The sequence below is a fragment of the Silurus aristotelis genome (assembly GCF_946808225.1).
Source record: "Silurus aristotelis genome assembly, chromosome: 23".
NCBI classification, from domain to species: domain Eukaryota; kingdom Metazoa; phylum Chordata; class Actinopteri; order Siluriformes; family Siluridae; genus Silurus; species Silurus aristotelis.
Window position 1 is genome coordinate 7,229,147 of NC_139596.1, and position 17,410 is coordinate 7,246,556.

Here is a 17,410-nt window from a genome sequence, read left to right on the forward strand (position 1 = left end):
GGGTATGAACACAGGCAACCCAAGTGGCACACCAAAGTTGCAGAACATTTTTGTGTCAAAAAACAACAACAACAATAAACAGTTTACCAAGACTGTTGCAATGAACAATATGCCAATAACGATTTCCTCCATCAGCTGATTAGTTCAAATACATAAGTGATTAGTTTGAATATGTCCATACTGTAGATAACATTGACTGGCCTGATAGTAACGATCTGAGTGGATTTTTAAAGCACTTATTTCGGATGGTCCACTTTGGTATTATGTCAATGTCTAAATTTATTGATTAAATCAGCCATTTTTAAAATAATGAATAATGCCACATGTCATGTTCCATGTCCTTAACAAAATGTACACATATGTCTGGAGTAAGGCTATTAAAGGAATGTTAATGCTGACTGCCTTGAGAAACAGGACATAAAATGTAGGCTGTGTGTGAGAATGTGCATATATAGAGAAGAGGAGCCATCATGACATATCAACAATCTGGCTCATGTGTGAAGTTGCCTTTTATGGCCTTTGACATCAGGACTCGAGATGGTTTTCATGCCTGTATGAGCAGATGTAAGACTTTGCAAAGCCATTTGATGTAGTTCTCTCTTGTTTATATCATTGAACAAATATATTGCACCTTATCTAATACACAATCAAGTGTAGCGGCTTGCACAATCCAGATCTTTCTACCAACACATTACAAGATTCAAGAGCATCATATGCACAAGCTTTGTTATAGAATGACATTTTTAGCTTGCACATAAACAAATATACATAACAAATAATGTATTGGCCATATTAAAAAATAGCATGCACAATATTGCGCAACACCGAAGCCAGATAACAGCAAGCCAGAAAAGGAAATGTAAAGAACAGATATTCACATTGGATATTTGATTTGCTATTACTTAAATGCCAAGTCAGATTTTTTTTCTGTGTGTAAGTCAACAACTTATCTCTTATGACATTCACTCATCTCTCCTCTCACAACCAGTTGGTTTAGTTTTAACGGCATTTCTGTCACATTTACCCATAGCTGCTTTTTTCTAATATCGTTCAAGCATGTATGCATGTATATGTGTGCATGTATGCAATAAAAAAAATGCTATATGAAATTCAATGTAGTTAGAAATCTAGTTTTCAAAAACACACAGACATTTCTTCTATAACCACCCCCACCACCACTGCACGAGTCCTAACTTCATTATGATAACCTAATTTGTGTAATAGATGATTATAAATGAACCCATAAATCAGTAGACAACAATATAGAAAAAACAAATAGACCCATGGTGACGAGGCATTAAATGACAGGAAATCAGTGGATCCATCTCATCAATTTTCTCCCTGTGAAGCCAAACACAAACACAATCCACGAGAAGGAAAAATCTACATATCATAACATAAATGTGGGGGGGTGCGAATCGGTCGACAAATGTGTCCCTCGTGCCCATTTTTTTTGCACTACTGAAATTGAAGTTGCGCATGAAATAATCAGGATGCCAAATAATTGAAGGAAGAAGGTCAACGATCCTGGGGAGGGGGTGAAGATGGGATGAGGCAATGAGGAAGGAGTGGCTAGGAAAAAGGCGGGGAGTGGAGGCTATTAAATTTATGACTTAGACTGCCACATCATCAGTTGAGGATGGGGGGCAGGGGTGGAAAGGGGGGGGGGGGGGGGTTTGCCATTTCCTTCCTGCAGGAGGACGGGTCTGACCAGTATTGTGTAAGCAGATGGTGAAGATATCAATGTATACCTCCACCAGGGCCTCTATTCATGTTCCATCAAAAAAGAAGAACCCTGTGATTGTCATCTAATCCGCTCAGGGCCCACACCCAAACTTCCCCTTGTTGTTAGTTAAAACACTGCACACTCCTATGCATAAAAAAAATCAGGTGTTATATAAACAAGACTGGTTTTGGAGAGCTGTAAGAGAATAACTTCAGAAAACAAATTATCATTTTTTTTTTCTAATCTTGTATTAGCGCTAAAAGCCAGTGTTATCACAGTTTTAGACCTAGCACATCTTGTTTAACCAAAAAGGAGAAGCTTAATTCACTTAAGTACATGGTTTTCCTTTCACAGAGTATGTAACACCTATTTGACAAAAGTGCTGCTCTGCAATAAAGCAGCGAAGTTCGTTAGTATAATGTGTGGACGGGAAAACCATACAAGGCGTTACATGTTGAGCTTAAGATCATACTATCTCTAGGCTCTATCAATTATTGATAGATAGAGTAATACATGTGTGGTGATATATTATTAATGTTATGTTCAGGTAACCTCAAAACAAAGCCATGGCCACAGTAATGAAAAATGACATTTCCATGCATTTGAGTTTTTTTATGAGACGTGTTGTATTTTCATGTATACGTTTGGCTAAAGAAGCCCTTAAATAAGAGTCTTATGGGTCTACTGTTAAATAATTAAAGATAGGAACTAGGTCTAGGGGTCTAGTTTATCTAAAAGCACAACATTTCAACAGTCAAACCAAACATCTGCTGGTTAACATACATACTGCAGCGGAACAGAAATACAGGTAGCTCAAATGCTAAATATTAACAGTGCGCCCCTCCCATTCACAACACTACACGTGCAAAATTGCACATCTCTTTTTTAAGAAAATGCATCTTCTGTCATCATTGCAGATTCCCTCCATTCAACCAATGTCTTTTGTGCACCACCAATGATCCTTTTTTTTTAACCCCCCCCCCCCCCAAACACACACACTTCTTTGATCTTTTTAATGATCTCTGACCTAGTATGGAATCTATGAGCTGCGAATGCTGTTTTATGGCGGACTGGAAGTGGGGGAGGGGGCTTCAGGCAGGTCAAAGGGCATCAGATTCTGCTAATGCTAAACAGAAACAAAGTGTCAGCAAGCCCATGTTAGATTTCACAAAAGCAAATGCTGATTAAAAAGGATCATGTTACTCTGCCATCTTAAAGGCACAGCAGCATCTTTTTTGTTGTTGCGTAGGTTGTGTGATGTCTTACACCCTTACTTTACACCCATCCTTTAATCAAACCATTAATTTGGCAAAAGTGCACCTCAAGCCACATAAAAATGTACATTCTTGCCCGAGCCTAAAAGAACCAGGTCTCTTAATTGTTCAGTGGGGTTCCTCAACAAATGACTTCCTCTCTGCTATCTGTTATAAAGTTTTATTGGTCTGCGATCACCCCCTAAAGAGGGGCCAGCTCGAGTGAAACGGCCTTATGCTCTTTCCATCTGATACCATGAATAACCCCAGTCCTGTGTAGAAGTGCTGACTTTGTCCTAAACTATATAGGGCTACAATGGATTTTCTCACTTTTCTGTTTTCCCCCCATCCAAAAAGGGTCAATATTGATCTTTAATCTCCCTTGTAATCCTTTTCCTGCTAAATGTTTGTCACAGGCATTGAGGGTAGAAGAGTGGAATTGGGGAAGAAAAACAAATCCATCACCTTCTCAAAATTCTATTTAACATCATTAGGCTTCATTCTAGATGTCCTCTGTGGTTAGGACTGGCGACTTTTTTAGAAGCATAGTTAATCATGCTTAACTGAAATGCCTAAAATATTTATCCGTAACAGTTATCAACTACTTGTAGACTTCTTTTAATTGGGGCTGAAGTCATTCAGAGAAGAACATTTCTCCAATGTATTTTCCTGTTTTAAAGCAGATAGATGGATAAAAATAAAGTGAGGAACTGCCATGGCTTGACAGGCTGAGGATGTACCAGATTAGGAGCTGTATCTGGTTTGTATTGATTTTGTGTGGACTTCAATCTAAATTTACTAATTGCTTCCTTGGCCGTATTCGATGTTGGTGGCAACCAGAAGTGACTGTTTTACTGCTAAGATGTCCACGGATATCGGCTCTAATCCAATTAATCCAAGTGTGTGCTATCACTAGGTCATAGGATCCTGCTAACAGACAACTATCTTAGAATATATGTTATTTTTAATGAAAGAAACATTCATTGCTAAGCTTAAAGACATTAGGGTAGAGGGGGTATTGGTACCTAACCAACCATTTTACTAGTCGAATCATTGCTATAGTTATTTTAACTAAAATAGATAGTTTTATCATTCCATGACCACTTTATGGTAGTTACAGCTACAGGTAATTATGTTTTATCTAGCAAAACTACGATGTTACATGCATGTGGAATTACTGACTTTAATCCAGCAACCAAGTAATATTGTGTAGATTTTCGGCAGTGACTTATTATTTGAGTGGTTGACTATTTTTAGCGCATTGGCAAGTGTATCAGATGAAACAGAAAACTGGGATCTCAGTGGTCCTTGAGTGATAGAACAGGATAGAACAGCAGAGGCACAGTCAGTAACGTAAAACTTGACCTATATGTTATATTTATTCATTCATCTTTAGTAAGTGCTTTAACCAGGTCAGGATTGGAGTGGACCTGGAACCTGTTCAATCACATGGCTAGCTGTACCCAATCAAATGGGCATTTAATGTAGTTTGAAGTTAGATTTTATTTTTTAGAAATCCAGAATATATTATATAACATTATAATGAGATACAAGGTCAAATAAAAATGCTGTACTTGTCTATATAGTGTATGACTTTAAAATATTTACTATTTAAACTATTTAAAATGTCATTCAGTATAATGAGACATTCTGTGTCTGCTTTCTAAAATGAATTTGCTCACTTTGTTTTTGCAGGACATATATGTTGAATGCTGTATTAAGTAATGAAGATTGCTTCCTTTTTTGGCAGAAATTTTATCCCCTAGAAAACTCAACAAACAGAGGTCTGGTTATAAGTAGATTTTACAAGTCAATGTGGCAGCTTTATTTTGAATATTTTGGTTACTTTTATATGCTGTGTAAATATGTGGACATTTTAGCCTTCAGGAGATAGCATTCAGGTATGTTCAAAATACTGTGTTGTTCCCATCAGGCCTGATAAATCATTTGTACAGCTGCGGGAGATAAATGGGGTGCAGGGGTGAAAATCTGTTAAACAAACAACCTCCAACTTCCAGTATAGCCTATTAACTGTGGCCTGTTTCTCTGCTGGGAAATAGCTCTGCCTTCCCCCTGGCGCACAACTCTTTTAGCACGTGGGCGTTAGTATATCCCCGTTTTGAGCTAAACAAAAGTCAATTAGTTCTATGGCAAGAGAATGTTCTAGGGTTTTTAAGGAGAATTGAAACAAGATACGACTTTGCCTAGCAATTGCCTGCGGGACAAAAGTGGAGTCTGGGATTGAGAATTCTTTTGTCAAGGTAGCGGGAGTGGTATCACATGGCTGTGGAATCCAGACTCTAATTGACCCCTGAATTCATTGGAGGCCATTAAAAACAAAGCCAGGCCCTCTCACCTTCGTGCGGGCTAAAAACTAAATAAGTAAGACATGCTTGAGGCAGATGAGCTGCAGTAATTCATGATGTCTGGATCCTGGATTTGGAGGGTCTCTGAAGGATGACACCTGATGTGTCTTCGTAATAGACTTCGAGTACTATTAGCAACATATACTTCATATATCAGTTTTTCATTAAAACATCTTAAACAATATGAGCATGCAAATAATAATAATAATAATAATAATAACCTGTTTATTTATTTCTTCTATACTTTATATCATTTTTACCATTTATTCTTTACTCTACATTCAAGGATTTAATCAGGATGAGCGTGAGGAAAAATTTGTTAGTTCTCATCTCTATGTTAGATGACTACAAAAAGACTGGTAAAACATGTCTCATTGTAAAGCAGGGGGTGGGTTGTGAGTGAGACTCAAGTGACAGAAACGAGGAGCGTGACAGGGGACATTACTAACCTCCTGAATCAGAGACGAGGAGCCACCACCACCACCACGGGAAGGAACACTTGAATTACTCGCCTCGCTCCCAGGTTGGCTGTCTTTTCCTGACTGAACACATGTCAAGGGCATAGTTGAAATAATAGCAAAGTGTTTACTCACAGAGCATCCACATTTGAGCCTTACATACAACATTCATGATCATTTCTGTGTAACACCTCAGAAAAACCTTTAAAAAAAAAACAGTAGGAGAGATCTCAACAAGTGTTAAAAATGCATTTTATATACTTTTATTTGGCTCCATTGTGCCTAATTGTACCATAAAATGCATTCTTATGCGTTTTGACAGTTTCTTTCTGTCTTGCTCTTCCCCTCAGCTCCTTTTCTTTCCATCTTTCTCTTTCTCCTCCAGTGCAACGGGATCAGTTGCTAAACTGAATTAGCAGGTCACTCAATCATCAAAACAAACAGACCTCCTCTGTTAGTGACATTAGCAGCGAGGTAATTCACTTATGTTACACCGGACGGCCCCACTGCACCACAGGCAATACTCTGGTAGATTTGCATTCAAGGTTAAAATCCAAACAATTCACAAACGTTTTCAACACATTTGATTACATCCATGGCTTGGTGCTAGCATGCAATGTTAGCATTCTGATCAGTCAGATGCCATTCATTCCAGTCAGTTCACTATGAGTGCTTCGAAAAAATTTAGATATAAATAATAATAAATGTACTAAAATAATAATAAATAATAGTAACGATAAAACATTTTGCTCACATAAACAGAGATCAGTCTCTAACCATGACCAGTTTGCATTGCTAACACGAATACGGATGTCGTAATTTGGACATATATGAGAACCAATATTGGATTTTTGCTTTTTATTTAAATGTGCCAAAGACCAACTGTGGTTTCTTAATTTACCAAATTATACAAACGGCATAACCCCTACTGGGAGAAGCCGAAAGAAGAAGAAGAAGATACAAATGGCATAAAACTGCATTTCCATAAATTAAGTTTTATTGTCTGCTAATCAAGATAAAGTTTTTGGCATTTGAGAATGATTTTGCCATCTCTTTATTTTAATTATGGTCAGTGTGAACTCTCTCCCCCTCCACATCTTACCCCCCTCCCACTCTTAACGTTGTTCCGGTGCCTATGGCCCACGCAAACCAATCAGGCTGCTGTAACTCAATAAATTGGTGTGTGTTTGTGTGGGGGTAGTTGAGGAAGCTAATCCTGGAGATGTGAATATCTGATGCTGCCCCTCAGCCTGGATACTCCATTCTTGATTCTAGCCTATCTTATGTTACCAGTCCTTCCTGTAATTAATGCTGACATGCTGGGCCATATGGAGCGAGACTGATGACATGCGACCTGAGTTTCTTCTTGTATCTCTACTGTAGGCATAGGAATGTTTTATTTATAACATATTGAAATTATGCCGGTAATCATTAAATTATATATACATATAAATAACATTTATTTATTTAAAAAACTGTCCAATTTGCTATTGTATTGTATATATGTTTAAGTAGTATACTAAAACTAACAGAATTGTAGCTGTTTAATGACAATCACCATCCCATAATGCCAAATAAATTCTCCTAATTTGACTTATTCAATGAAAAAGGCAAACATACTCAACACGGATAATTCGGATTGTTCCACAATGTTTGAAAAACAATAATAAGGTCATTCTTGGTATTATAAGCTGTCCCACCAAAGAAAAAACTATAGGGATTTACTGACCTTAACATCCAAATCAGATATTGATTATCTTCCCGAATAGTAATACCAGAATTATCACAGAGCTTTCACAGCAGTAGTTGCAGTAGTAGACAGGTGTGGAATAATATCTGTTGTGTTGAATGTGCACATTTTATTGCATGTTCATTTGAAAGCCACATACCTTAGCCATCATAAATACATGGCATTAGCAGACAGTATGGGTGACACTCTAATAATAGGTTTTACAATTACAGCATAAAATCTTCATGGGTTCGAAATTATTAAGCTATAATTTTGGCATTCTCATTTCATAGAAATACAGATAAAGGTTAACTGACACACAATCGGGCAACTACATCTTATGTATTTTGAAGCAAATGATTACACTGTTTACACTGTTTACACTGATTACAAACGATTACGGTCTTGCATGTGTGTGTGCCATAAAATATAATGCTTGCATACTATCAGACTATTGATCAGGGTAACTAGCCAAGAATAACCAATAGCACGCAGATTTTTTGTCAGAGTTTTTCATTTGATTACAAGTCAAACCTATGTGTCTATCCACTGCATTTGTGTATTGACTACTGTGACTACTGTGTGAAAAACACCTCTAACTAAAAATGACACAGCTTCAGAACCGAGACAAAAATCAAGCGCCACAACCCTCAACTCAAAGTAATCCCTTGACACCATGCTAGAGGAAACTATGCAGCTACTGTTAAACTCCGGATTACGATGCCATGTGGCTTTCAGCGCTGTTCAGTATCACACCTCGTTCTCAGAACCGGGGTCGGGATCTGGACATGTGTTAAAAAACACTCCAGACCATTAACTCGGCCAGGGAATCGCAGTAAAGGCCATTCTTTGGTAGAGACTCAAAACATACGCGTACCCTTCAGTTTATGCAGAAATGTTCTCAAACAAGGGGAATGAAATTAGTAGGGAAGATTTGGGAATTCAAATGCATAGATTCGTGCCGAAGAAAGATCTCCACCAATAGGAATTCATTTTAAAGTCAATTATATTTTAACAAAAATTTTATGAATTAAATGTGAGCGATGTTCTTCAAGTTCTTGAGCCATAGTCAACTTTTTTTCCTACAATACATTAACCTATATATGTTGCATTTTTTTGTTGTTGTTGAGACAGAGCCTTTTTTTCAGCCATTTAATAATAAAAAGTAGGAAGGGGTCTAGGAAGACAATGTTTTTTTTTTAAATAAAAGTTACTATATTTGCTCTTAAAAAAAAAAAAAAAAGGAAATTTTTATTAAGAATACACCAAAATTATTATTGGTGTATTTAATTATTAATTTTAGGAAAAATTACAATAAAGAAAAATCTGCTTTTTTCACTGTAATTTTTTTTTTTATAAAACCACACTAAAAAAACAATGGCCAACTCAATTAAACATGATTATGCCTAATATTGTGTCAATATATAATGATCAATTTATCAAAACCAAAAACAAATCCAAATTATCTGCGAAACAAGTACTCTAGGAAAAAAAATATAATTTTTAGCTAGACTAAATTTTCAATTCCATATGTAGCAGTTTCTTTAAATCACAAATCAACTCAAAAACTGACCAGGCCGGCCCAGGAACTTCAAGCAGTTTCAGTAACACTGGGCTAACACAAATAAAATCTAATACTCACAAAGAGGAAGGCTGTTCAAACAAGCCGTCAGGCTGTGTTTTTAATGAACAAGGAGCCTTTTGCTGACAAAACACAAGCGCTTCAATGGCACATTGTGTCCCCAAAGGTGTTTTATTGGCACTCCTTGCTTGAGTTATGGTGAAAAAGTTCCATGCATACTTTCACTGACAGAGCTTGAATGAAGAGCTGGGCTTTGACAAACACAGCTTTATATTTGAGGGCTCAGATGAGGGGCTAGTCACCAAGCAACAACCAATTTCTTTTATTTGTTGGTGTTTATCGATGAGGTACTGATCTGCAACTGGCTCAAAAGTACACTGAGTTTATAATATGGCTTTTGTTTTATAACAAGCTTGTAGACATTTTCCCTAAAATAGCAGGAATGCTGTTACAATTTTTCCACTGATTGAACATATTTAAAAAGAGTGGCCACTGCTTACAGTCAGGAAGGCCGGCTGACACGCCACAGGACATTAGTGCTGCCGCTGCTGGGTAAAAAAAAAAATCATGTCATATAAAGGCTTTTGTTCCATGCATATGTTTCAGGCCACATGCTGTGCAGCTTAATGACTTTCTGGACTCTATGGCATGGTCAAAGCTCCACAATCAAACAGGAGAGGTTTCCACAGGGCTGGAGTAGACTACATAAAAAATTCTTGAGTGTTTCTGGACAGTGTGTCTGTAAATGTGTATGTCAGAAATAACCAAACAATAAAGGGATTACATTTTTTTATACCTTCGACTGGATATTTAAAAATACCCTAATAGTGAGAACCAGGAAATATCACTGGTCAGGCCAGCTTCCATCTTCCACAAAACAACTTCTGCTAAACATAGACCAATGGATATATTTTTCCCCTTGTTTTTTTGTACTGCAAAAAAAGAATAGATATTATGAACTTCTCTGCATGTTATCAATGTTTGTCTAATCATAAAATCTATTTCCTGCCTAAGAAGGAACTTCTCCTTCCTTTCAGTGATTTCACAATTGCCTCATTTCCCTTTTTTTTGTCCAAGAAATGTTCAGCTTCTATCTTCAGTTCCCCAGAATATGTATTTGATCACTGACAGCTGCTTTAATACTGAGTAATCTGTTTCACATCTCAGAAAGGTATTCAGTGGATGCTAAAGCAGACCGTTTTTAGAATGTTCAGATTGAGAAGACCATTTTATAAGACAAAAAAAACAACCAAAAAAAACTGTGGCCATAATAATGCTGAGAAATGCTTTACTCTTACGGTATATAGTGAATACTACCTAGGTTCTAGAGTTGACACTTTGAGAGTTAAGAAGCAGCCATTAGCCCAGATCTGCCAAAGCAAACAAAAGAGGGAAACACAAACCTCTCTGCAGGCTTCTGTAGTGAAATCATACACCAATACTGCCTTCCCATCACCCCTTCATCCCTTCCCAGCCCCCTCTTAGACCTACTGAGAGACTTGTTATGGGGGAAAAGCCACTCTGTGAGTTTTTAGTGTTTGCAAAACATGGCATCAGGACAACAAGGACAGTGGGGAGATCGAACATGAGCCCTGAATCCAAAGGTTAAATTCCTGTTCATTAAGGGGGGGAGATGAATCTTCTGTTTCACTGGAGCACTTATGTTATGTGCAGTACAATAATAATGAGATTTTTTTAATGTTGATCAAGTAACCTTAGTCACCAAGTTAAATGGAGGATATCAATAATTACGCCATATATTTTAGATACTCAAAATACTCTTTTGAAAATAAATATGTAAATACTAAATACAAAGCCAAAAAAAAGCCAATCAAATTGGACTTATGGGCACATGAGAGGCATTTGTTTGAGTAAATGTGAGAATGTGCAGTAGGTGTTCCTCTTTGTGGACACACACACACACACACATGTGCATATTTGTACTGCTGGATTGTTGAAGTATGCAGTTTACCCTTGTTTCGTAATGGCTTGGCCACTAGCCGACACTCACGCACACTGCAAGAGACGGAGACTCCAGAATTTTTGGTCCAGAGCCAGAATGGAATGACACCAACTGTAGTTTTCTGCCCTCCTGCCAAAACCTCCAGACAAATTCTCTCCTCTCTTTTTCTTCACTCAACTCACTCCTTTTTTTTTTTTTTTTTTTTTTTTTTTTTTTTTTTTACAACAACGAATTATGATATGACAAGTGCTTCCACTTTTACTTTGGCAGTTTTTTCTCAGTGTGTGTGTTCCTTGCCCTTTAATTCTCCCATGGTTTGAAGATGTAAGGACTGTCTTACATACTAAAGTCAAGCCATGAAGTATACTATATGTGAGGTATATACTACTAAAAATAATAAAACTTATTATTACTTATTAATCATTTTACAACAACATTAATTCATGCAAAAACATACATGAATAATTAATGATTAATAAAACATGTGTTGTCTTTCCTGCTCAAAATTCAAACAGTGCTTAATCCAGCAAAGCAAAACACTAAAGCTGCCTTTAGTCCCTGTCATAAATGCAAAGATAAGAAGTGTGGTTACTGTGTGCAAAGAAATGCCCCCCTTTCTTTTAAGGCCACATCTTGTTCTTATTTCAGAGTGTCATTTACTGCCTTTAAATTTGGTTTTCTTGTGCAATGTCAAAAACAGGCAGTATACCGGCTCCACCGAGTCTGCCAAATGCCACAGGCATCCTTTCATTGTTTCTGATTTGTGACAATATCTTCAAACCCATCGCCAATTGCATCTGTTAAACGTCTGTGAAATTAATTGCGTGTTAGGGAAGGCTCTGCAGTGCATTTTAAAGTTATTGCATTTGGAAAAAGTTTGCAATTGATCAATTTGAGTAACAGATTAAAAAATGACAAACCTCCCATCATATTTAAGACAATAAAGTCAATGTTTAAACCTTGCGTTTGTATATCGTGCACATTTTATGTTTTTTAATGTTTTATTACATTAGTCAAAGTAATAAATACATTGCGCCGTATCATACGCCATTCGTTTCCACGGAAAGTTGATTTCACATGCGAAGAAGTAGAACAGAACGTATCCTATAGCCTCAGGTCCATTATAGGGCCTTAATTAAGGCTAATACTCTTATTTGAATTTCATTTTTATGCTTGAATTACACCGCTGCATACGCTAATGCAGCCCCTAATGTACATTTCTCATTTAGCCCCGGCTGAGGATGATCTATCATAAATAAAGAATGAAAAGTCCATCCAAGCCCACTCCATATAGATCCAAGTTAGCTTAAGAGCTTGGCCCTTGTTGTATCAATCTAAATTATCCTCTGGGAACACACTTGAGCTATCTTCTGGGGAAGATTAGGGGAGCACTACACCAGCATGATTTCATGGCATAACTTCGCTTGTGTTAGTTGTACACACATGTATGTAAACCACCACAGTAAATCTCCCCCAGCTTTCTATTATCAGAATGATTGCAGAATAATTCAGTAGTGCCTAATCATTCACAAGAGCTAAATACAATGAGTTTTGTACAGAATGTGACTGTAAAATGCAAATATTTTGATGTGCAATAAGGAGTTGGTTGTAATCTGAGTTTTTTGTGATGCATGCATGGGAAAAAAAAGATTTCCAGGAAAAAATAAACACAGATAGCACTCATATTTGGTGTTAATACAGTGTTAGTTGAACTCAGTGTCCAACCCTGTGCATGCATAACTGGTGCTGTTGGTTTTTTTTCTTTTGCTTTGCCACTGTTGATGCACGTTTACCTGTTTAAACTGCTCCTCATAAGTCCACTCGTGGTGCTGGGGCTGCGCGTGCGGAGACTCGGGCTGTCGGCCCCCCGTGTACGGAGTCTGACCTCTGGAGCTCTTCGGCGACTCGTTTCCTCCGAAGCGCGCGGCGTGGCACGACGCGTAGCGCGCCAGGTCTCCAGCGAGGTCGTCGCCGTCTTTCGCGCTGTCTTCGTCCTCCGCGTCCCGCTCGTCTTCATCGTCGTCGTCGTCCAGGGCGGTGCGCTCGTCGTCCGCGTCCGAGTCCGAGTCGTCCAAGTTCAAGATGGTTTTCATGCGGTGCGCCGCCAGAGCTCCACGCACCGACGCCTGATAGTGGCGGAACGCGAGCTCTTGTTGCTGCTGCTGCTGCTCTAAAACAGCCCGGAGGTCCTTGTCCTTCTCGGCTTGGCTTCGCAGCTTTTCCTCGAGCGCCAAACGAGCCGCCTGCTGCTTCTGCAGGTTCTCCATGACAGCCTCGAGCTTCATACCCGCGCTGCCGGCGGGCTGATGCGAGTGAGCGGCCGAGAGGTGACCGTGTGCGCCCGGAGCCGCCACCAGCAGCGGCAGCGGCAGCGGCAGCGGGCTTGCAGACGAGAAGGCGGCTTGCTGCACAAACACGGAGATATCAAGCAGAACGAAATGTTTAACAAAACGTCAAAATAACACTTAAGTTATAACTGGAGAGGTTATAAAGTATGTGGGTAATAAACCTAATGTAGTATGTAAACGAATTGGTCTCTTTCTAGGCAAAACAGACGCAAATTGCGGGTTCAAAAGTTGGGAAAACATTGCCTTATAAAACATTCAGAAAATCCTAGTGGTGTATACATTAACTTTAGACTTTCTAACAATGTGTCTGTAAAGCATTACAGGTAAAAAAAAATAAATAAATAAAAAATAAATAAAAAGGCGCAACACACAAAGTGCAATTACAGATGTTTTAACATCACGACATCAAGCGCATAGACCACACGTTTAGGTCGTTTGTGCATTTAAATAACACAAATAAACACACAAAAGAGCAGCTCGAATGCTTACCAAGGCAGATTTAGTTGCTATGCTCGTGTTGTCAACCATGCTTCTTCTCCCGTCAAAGCAAACGAATTGACTCAAAACTGTCCCTCTTCAGCTGCAAGTCAGACGTCGATGTGGTCCTGCTTCAACATCGAGCTGCTGCTTCGCGAGGAAATGTGGTGTTGTGTTGGTGATGGTGGTGGTGGTGGTGTGGTGGTGGGGGGGGGGGGGGGATAACTCTTTCTATATATACATACAGTATATCGGATTTGAGTCTGCAGGACGGGACGAGAAGCTTTTCAGCAACAAGTGGCAAACAAACTGTAGGTAGAATGACCTCTTGAGGCGAGAGAGATGAGCACCTCCCGCTGCTGAGAGCCTTCCGACACGTCAATGAGTGATAAAGCACTGAGGGCAGGGTCTAATACTACTAACACACACACACACACACACACACACACACACACACACACACACACACACACACACACACACACACACACACACACACACGTGATTACTGATGGGACATTTTAACTCACACTCACACCTGATCATACAAAGTTCACCTCTAAACAAATGTTTACAAAATGTTAGGGATTTCACATGCTCCTAACATGTACTGAAATAAAGTGATATAATCATATATATATATTTTTATAATTTTATAGCATAAATCTACAAATTCACAAATTCTCTAGCTCTTAGTGTTTTAGATGTTCTCCTTAAGTTCGCATGGGTTTTCCTCAGGGTTTCATCAGGGCTCTGTAGTTTCCTCTGGTCATGCCGGATTTCCTGTAGAATTCTCCATCAGTGCTCTGCGTCCAGCACAATCCACTTTCACCAAGAATTTTGCATTTAGGATGACTGATTAATTCATGCACTTTCATGCTGTCCAACCTCAACAGCATAGGTTAGGATTAGGGTTAGGTCTAGGGATAGGGTTAGGTTAGGTTAGGGTTATTAAAAATATAAACAGCAAGCAAACATCTAAACTGAATGCCTGATGAAACAATTGAACATGCAAGCTATGACACGGTGTTGTTTAAATAACTTATTATTAATGGCTATTCATATTCATGACTCAGAGGCTGTTGATGTGTAAACATTCTTATTTTCGGATGCACTCCGGAGCAGTGTATGTATTATGACATCATTATAAAAGCATGAACCAAGTATAAATATATAGCTTATCTCTGGACAGTATAGTAAAAGGACCACAGTTTTATCACTTGTCTCATCATTTTAGAAAAAAACACTGGTTTCTGTTCATCACAAGTTCATACCAATAGGCTGAGAAATCTCTATCAAGTGGCGTTTTGACTTTAATTTTTAATAGTATTTTTGCATTTAAAGCAGTTCTTGGCCAACGCTCTTCACAGCCTTTAAAACCTGGTATTTATTTATATATTTGTGATTTTGTTTAAATCTGTCTATCATCATGGAATCACTCATAAAAACCTAAACTCTGAACTTACAAACTGGTAGATTTGGCCTATTATAAGGAATAGTTTCAGTATGATTGCTCCTGTTTTTAATTGTTTTGCAATGCAGTTATATGTGTAACTTTTTATATATATTTTTATAATAACGCTGGTTACACAAAGGCAAACTATGGACAAAGTGCTGTTTTTATAAATTCAAATGAAGTTTGTATTGTAAACCCCCTCATATTTATACATTACTATTGTATTAATATTGTTTTTGGTGTTTAATATGATAAATAGTTAAAGAACATTTATGTTAGTGATGAAATGTGTTGAAAATGGTCAATCACAACGACTTCCTGTCAGCACAGGACACCATTAGTCACTTTAGAGTTATAATGATTAATGACAGACAGATTTCCATTCAACTGTCTGAAATTTGATTAATAATAAAACCTCATGTGTAATGAGATTAGTGTTTTACACAAAAGAATATCAAATGTCGTTACACGTAGAACAAGTGACGTTTCTATGCTTTGTTGGTGAAACATCATCACAAGTACAGATCCAGTTCTTTGTTTATTTTTTTTATTTGGTTTATAAAATGACCACGAAAGACTGAAATAAAAACATATAAAAAGTTAATGTGAGGAATGAAAAAAAAAAATGAAGATCATGTTGATTCAACTGAGCTTTTTATTTTATGTTTTTATTTTTTGCATTTTCAGGTAGAAATGGTTCATTTGAATGGCAAATTTTGCTGTGAAGTTCTGCATAACAATTCAACCAATCTGTACGTTATACATTTGTATAACCTTCCAAAATCACTTTTATTTGCAATGTAAATCTAATAATAATAATAATAATAATAATAATAATAATAATAATAATAAAATAATCACCCTCTATTATTGACTTGAGTGAAGAAATTAGTTAGATATCAGCTGTGGGATCAGCATGGTTGAAATATAGGCCAGCTGTCTGTGTTTAGGAAGACATCTGCATCTGCAATGGGAATGTGGTGTCATTGTTTATATGTGTGTGAAAACACACATAAGAACTTCGTGGTGAAAGCTGCAACAGTGATGTCAGTCAACGCGAAAACCACAGAGCAGCTTCTGTGTGAAGAGTTAAATCTTTAATGCTGCCCAATACTGACCTCTAGTGTTCACAATCATTATTTATTATTTTTAATTAAAATTATGTTTTACACAAACTGTATACAAACAGTCACACATTTACCAAATGTGTTCTCTTACATTTATTTATTTATTGTTTTGAAACCAGCATCACCAAATTGATTAGAGATTAGATAGTTAAAATAACCAGGAATGAGTAAAAAGAAAATTGAGCAGTTCAGATATTGTATGATTGAAAACAAAAATGTCTAATAAAAGTTGACATGTAATGTGATTTTTTCTATTTTATTCAGATGTAATTGTTGCTTTATTGAAGGTGTGTTGTAGATGTTCTGGAAGTTTGTCTTGTGTCTTTACAATTTATTATTTTACAATTATTTTTATTTGTCACTCAGATGTACTTTTGATATGTACATAACTCAAATATACACATTTTAAAACGACTAAATTAAATGAAGGTGTGCAAATGAATGTATAAATGAATATGACGTGACAACAACAACAACAACAACAACAACAACAACAACAACAACAATAATAACAATAATTATTATTATTAGCATTATTCATATCACATTCATATTCATATTCATATTCATATTCATATTCATATTCATATTATTATTATTATTATTATTATTATTATTATTATTATTATTATTATTATCATCACGTTATATATCTGTATAAGGCAGAACACATGTATTTTCTTGTATCTTTCCACAACGTGTTAAAAGCATTTCAGGTACGTACATAAAACCCAAAATAAAATCATGAGGTCAGATAAAAAATATGTAAAAAGTGGGTGACAAATTAAAAAAAAACTTATATAAAGTGCTAAGGCCAAACCCAAACCGCCAGAACAGCTACAACACACCCTGGCACTGATTCTGCATGTCTGTAGAACTATCTTTGAGCCAGAACACAGCTGGTGATGTGAAAATGATGATGTCT

At 37.2% G+C, this 17,410-nt stretch overlaps 1 protein-coding gene across 2 annotated transcripts in view; it reads right to left on the reverse strand.

Annotated features, from left to right (window-relative positions):
- Window positions 1-14,319, reverse strand: part of arid3c (AT rich interactive domain 3C (BRIGHT-like)) — a 56,529-nt gene extending 42,210 nt beyond the window's left edge. Inside the window, exons 1-3 of one of the 2 annotated variants that reach the window (XM_083526968.1) lie at window positions 13,915-14,285; window positions 12,871-13,482; window positions 5,795-5,887 (exon numbers count right to left, since the gene is read on the reverse strand). In XM_083526968.1, the coding sequence (XP_083383094.1) occupies window positions 5,795-5,887; window positions 12,871-13,482; window positions 13,915-13,953 (744 nt within the window). In that variant the 5' untranslated portion in view covers window positions 13,954-14,285. Of the gene's footprint in view, window positions 1-5,794; window positions 5,888-12,870; window positions 13,483-13,914 lie in introns of both variants that reach the window. The other variant, XM_083526969.1, reaches the window with a different exon arrangement.
- Window positions 14,320-17,410: the final 3,091 nt, after the last annotated feature.